Genomic DNA, 5,394 nt, shown 5'->3' with positions numbered 1-5,394 from the left:
GCGTTTCTAATACGTTCAAGTGTTATCATTATGACATTCGCATACATGAATATGGGTTTACACTTTTATTCAAATGTTGTTCACACTTTCGTCAAGCAAATAATTTCACTTGAGCATAAACAATTGAGTCAAACAATATATTTTTTAAAATTGTAGAAACTATTGTTTATGACACTAAAATGGACAACCACAAACCAAACAAAAAATCCACTAATCCGGAGAAAAAAAGCAACTGGTTTTTGAATTTATTCTTTATGTTAGTTAACAATCATTGGACAAATAAAACTTGAACTATATGAATAAATTTAAATTATAGATTTACAAAGGATACTTTCGTCAAGAGCTATAGAACCGAGTTAACTCAAAGTGACATATATGACGTGCTTCCCGAACATAACTCAAAAACATTAGGAGATAAATTAGAATATGAGTGGAAGACACAAATAGATGAAAATAAGGCATCTATACCGAGACTTCTTTGGAAATGTTTTGGCAGATAATATCTTTTAATATTAATCAGCTTGGTCATCCCTGTGACAATGACGTATTTACAACAACGTATTGATAACTTCACCTTCCTCTTAAAAATAATTTGTTTAGGTTGACGCAACCAAAAATACTAAAAACATTCATTTCATACTTTACAACACAACACAATAACCTAAGTAGAACTGATGCGACCTTGTATGGAGTATTGTTGATTGTAGTGATGGTTGTCAGACGTGTATACCAATACAACTTTCATCTAAGGCTTACAGAATTTGGCATTAAATTGCGTACTGGATTCACATCGTTAATTTACAGGCAAGTTTTAAAAATTAACCCGACATTGGTTGAAAATGGCAAGATGATAAATCTGATAACGAGAGATGTGAGTGAATTTGAAGACGCCATATATAACATAACCAACATATTAAGAGATCTTTCTAACGCCGTGGCAGCATGTTGTGTCCTATATTCAGAAATTGGGTGGTTATTTATTATACTCCCCACAATAATTTTTATTAGCATGTTTGTCAACAGTAAGCAGACAAAAATCAAATAATCATTTAGTTTTTAAATTTTTTTCAGCATGCATTGCAGTTCTAGTGCGTAAATTTAAATTGAAGTCTTTGAAGAAAACTGATGGAAGATATCAAATAATAAAGGAAGCATTGGGTGCAATAAAAGTCATCAAAATGAACCTTTGGGAAAAAACTTATGAACAGAAAATTGCTAAAATCAGACAGTAAGGACGTAAACAAATGACTAATTGTATGTGTGTTTTTTTTTCTTTATTTATAGTGAAGAAGTTCATTATATACGCAACGTAAATATACTGCTTTTTATAAAATTAGTCCTTTCTGAATCAATTTATAATGCGTCGTGGTACATAATTGTAGCAGTATCCATATTGTTTAAGATCCAGTCAAATGCCGGGACATTATTTCTTATAATGAACAGTCTAACTTTTATTTCTCATGGCTTAAAAACCAATTTTCCAACAGCAATTCATGAAATAGCTACATTAATTGCTATATTTAAACGAATTGGACAAACACTCCGAATTAAGAGTGAAGAATCATACGTGGAAGACAATAACCCTTCACCAAGAATTAAACTGAATTTAAAAATTCACGCTGGACATAGCCATACACAAATAACTTTAAAAAATTGTAATATTGTTAGCGGAATAACAGCAGTAACAGGACCTATTGGGAGTGGTAAAAGTCTTGTATTAAAAGTCCTCACAAAAGAATACAAAAATGTTGAAGGCGATTTAGAAGTCGTCGGCAGCATTTCTTACGTATCTCAAGAACCGTGGCTTTTTCCATCGACCATCAAACAGAACATTTTATTTGGAAGTAGTTATGATGAAAATCGCTACTTAGAGGTTTTACAAGTTTGTGCTCTACTTGAAGAGTTGCGACTTTTAACTGATGGTGATTCTTCTATTGTAATTGACGGAGGAGCTAATTTAAGTAAAGGACAAAAAGCTAGAATAAATTTAGCGCGAGCTGTTTATAAAGAACGTGATATATATTTGTTAGATGATTGTCTGGCTAGTTTGGATACGATTGTTGCAGATTTTGTATTTGAGCAATGCATTAAAAGATTTTTGAAAGACAAAATAGTGATCTTGGCTACTTCATCCATAAAATACGTCAATAGGTCAGATAATGTCATAACACTGAAAAATGGTACAGTGCAAAGTAAAAAAGTCCACAGTAAAGCACCGAGAAATGCGGAAACTAAAAGTATAAAATATATTGAAAAAAATACAGCAAAGGACGAAGAAGAGTCATCTACGGAAGAAAACTTTGATCATGAAACCCCATTAATTAAAGAAACTAAAGAGACAAGAGAACTCTATACAGAAACAAAAGTACAAGGAAAAGTACACTTCGGTGCTTATAGAAAATATATTGAAGTAAATGGAGGCATCGTCAAAATTGTTTTAGTCCTAGTTATCACTGGGCTAATTCAATTTTTGAAAAGTTTAATCAATAAAATGGAATCCGTTTGGTAAGACTAAAAGTTGATTTTTCTCTCATTGACAAGTACTTGTAGGATAAATGCAGAACAAGTATTGTTTAGCAATGCCACAGACAAACAAATTTATATTGAGGCAAATCAAAAACGTCACCAAATGTTAATTGTTCTACCTATAATTATTTCAACTACGACCATATTAATGCTATTAAACACATGTTTTTTCTGGGTGCTGGCTGCTAAAGCTTCTCAAAAGCTTCACAATTTACTTTTCTCTAATGTGGTTCGTAGTTTCATGCAATTCTTCGACAAAAATCGAATAGGAATTATTTTGAATAGATTTTCAGAAGACATACTGTACATTGATGAAATAGTACCCTCGACGTTTTTTCAACTAATTGGTGTAAATAGGTTAATTGTATAAAGTGGCTTATAATATTCCTGAATTTTAGCATTTTGTCGGAATAGTTGGAGTTATTATCTTCATAGCTACAGTTAATGCAACATTCCTAATTCCTTGTGTTCTGCTTAATATATTCTTGGTTTTGGTACTAATGTTCTACTTAAAAATTGGGAATGCTTTAAAGCGACTCGAATTCTTAGGTAAGCGTAATTATAAAAATCTTTAAAATGATAATTCTTATTATGTTAGCACGAAGTCCTGTAATTGGGTATATCAATGCAACTTAAGACGGACTGACAACCATAAGGACTTCAAGAATTCAAGACACACTACGAAAAGAATTTGACCAACATCAAGATTTGTATGCTTCCTCTTCTTACATGTACGCATGTTGTGAGAAAGCATATCTTCTTCTGATAGGAGCCGACCAAATTATTCTCCTTATTTTCGCAATTATCCTTTTTTTAGCACTAGATGACAGTAAATTGAAATCTTGAAAGCCAAGTGATACTAATTAACAATATTTTTTTTAGAAATGACAGCAGGAAAAGTTGGACTTGTTTTGTCACAAATATTTAGTCTGACAGGTGCACAGCTAGTATTTTATTGTATGATGACTAGACTTGAGAACCAAATGATAACAGTAGAAAGAGTTTTAGAATACACTAAACAAAAGCAAGAAAACAAAGATGGTTTAGTAATAGAACATTGGCCAAAGGAATGCGAAATACGATTCAAAGACGTGTACCTTTCTTACAAGAGCGACCAAGACCATGTTTTGAAACATTTAAATTTCTCCATCAAAAATAAAGAAAAGGTTGCCATCGTTGGTAGCACTGGTTCAGGAAAAACATCGTTGATTTCTACACTCATCCGACTTTACGATTTCGAAGGAAACATTTTTATTGACAACGTAGACATCAAAACACTTCCAATGGATTTCCTGAGATCAAAAATATCTGTAATTCCACAAGAACCTACTATATTTTCGGGAACGTTACGTGAAAATATTGATCCTAAAGGACAACATTCAGACGATGATATTTGGAAAGCTATTTCAACCGTGAATTTGTCACTCTTTCAAAATTTGGATGAGAGAATTGACATGAATTTAAGCATTTGTGAAAAGCAACTCATTTGTGTGTGCCGAGCTCTCATTCAGCGTAACAAAATCGTAATTTTTGACGAATGTAATGCCAGTGTCGATTCTGATACTGAAGCTTTGATACAAAAAGTAATATCAGAAAATTTTGCTGAATGTACAGTCATCGCAATTATGCACAAATTGCGTTATATTTTAGATTTTGATCTAGTATTAGTTGTAGATAAAGGTGTGATTATTGAGTCTGGTGATCCATCTAGTTTGCTGAAGAAAAAAAATGGGATGCTTAGCAACTTGTTTAAGAGACAATGAAATACTTCAAAAACTCAAAAAATTGATCTTAATAATAGAAGCTCAAGAGACAAGAGTTCGTTTTGTGTTGAGGGCTGTAGTTATCTTGACTAATGTGTATGCATTCCAAGAATTCACTAGCATAAATTGATATTTATGCGAGTGAATTCTTATTTTTGTTAAGTTCACGCCCAAAGCAATTGTGAAAATTCAGTGCGACAAGGATATAAACACCACATTACCATAAATTTGTTAAACAAAACGACGATCGTAAATTTAAGTCTAGAATAGAATTTAGACTAGGAATATTTTTTAGAAACAATAATAGCACCACGTTTGTCAGTGACGTGTTACATTTGTTATCATTATCAGTATCACTATCTCTAAAAATAAAGCTAACTTTTTTTGTAAGTTAGCAATGATTCAGGAAAATGGGAAAAATTTTACATATTTTCGTCAAGGGTTAGCGAACTGATCTCACTCAAAATGATATATACATGGTGAGTCAGTGAGCATGTGTTCCTCAATATCTCATTCATTATTAGAAATAGAAGAAAATACAAAGACCAAAGTTGAACGGTTCTTTGAGGACTATAATTTACATTTTTTTTTAATTATACAGAGTGTTCTGTTTTTAAGACATAACACCCAAGATGGTGTGGCCAAAAAGCCAGAATTAAATTGGCATGAGCTGTATACAAAGATGCAGAATTTTTACTCCATGTATCTGGAAATATCTAACAAATGTAATACTAGAAAAATTTAGATCCAGATCCTTTCAAGATTTCAGGCACTGCCAGTTGTGGAGTATTTTAGAAATGAATCTAAAAGAGATTACACAAAACTCATTTGACAGACACCTTGTAAAACTTTTATGACTTCAGCGGCTTAAGCCAAACCACCCTTGTAATAGACCCGAACGGGAAGAATTATTACTGTCCATTGTTGCCAAAATGGAGCTGCAAAATTTTGCTAGGTATATGTAAATTGAGTTAAGTTATGCACAAGGCCGATTGAATTCATGCGTTAATATAAGGTCTGCTCACTTTGCAGAAAATTCGGTTCTCAAAAAGTAGGCCGTGACGGTTAGGAAGTGGCGACATCTGTCTGCCAATTCTAATCAGTT

At 32.5% G+C, this 5,394-nt stretch overlaps 1 protein-coding gene across 1 annotated transcript; it reads left to right on the top strand.

Annotated features, from left to right (window-relative positions):
* The first annotated feature begins 539 nt into the window (after positions 1 to 539).
* Positions 540 to 4,289, top strand: LOC135138477 (ATP-binding cassette sub-family C member 4-like). Its single transcript, XM_064068450.1, has 5 exons — positions 540 to 544; positions 805 to 969; positions 1,669 to 2,237; positions 3,164 to 3,355; positions 3,409 to 4,289. Exons 1-5 carry the CDS (start codon positions 540 to 542, stop codon positions 4,287 to 4,289), a joined length of 1,812 nt encoding a protein of 603 aa, XP_063924520.1.
* Positions 4,290 to 5,394: the final 1,105 nt, after the last annotated feature.

This window comes from Zophobas morio, unplaced genomic scaffold (assembly GCF_036711695.1).
Source record: "Zophobas morio isolate AGI-343-1 ecotype UQ-CSIRO unplaced genomic scaffold, CSIRO_AGI_Zmor_V1 ptg000030l, whole genome shotgun sequence".
Taxonomy (NCBI): Eukaryota; Metazoa; Arthropoda; class Insecta; order Coleoptera; family Tenebrionidae; genus Zophobas; species Zophobas morio.
This window is presented reverse-complemented; position numbering and strand designations above follow the sequence as displayed.

Bases quoted from the DNA above. Each gene is read 5' to 3' on its own strand.
- LOC135138477 (XM_064068450.1), top strand. The intron at 970-1,668 runs GTGGTTATTTAT...TAATATTGTTAG, and splicing joins GTCCTATATTCAGAAATTGG to CGGAATAACAGCAGTAACAG. The intron at 2,238-3,163 runs GTATAAAATATA...ATGCAACTTAAG, and splicing joins GAGAAATGCGGAAACTAAAA to ACGGACTGACAACCATAAGG.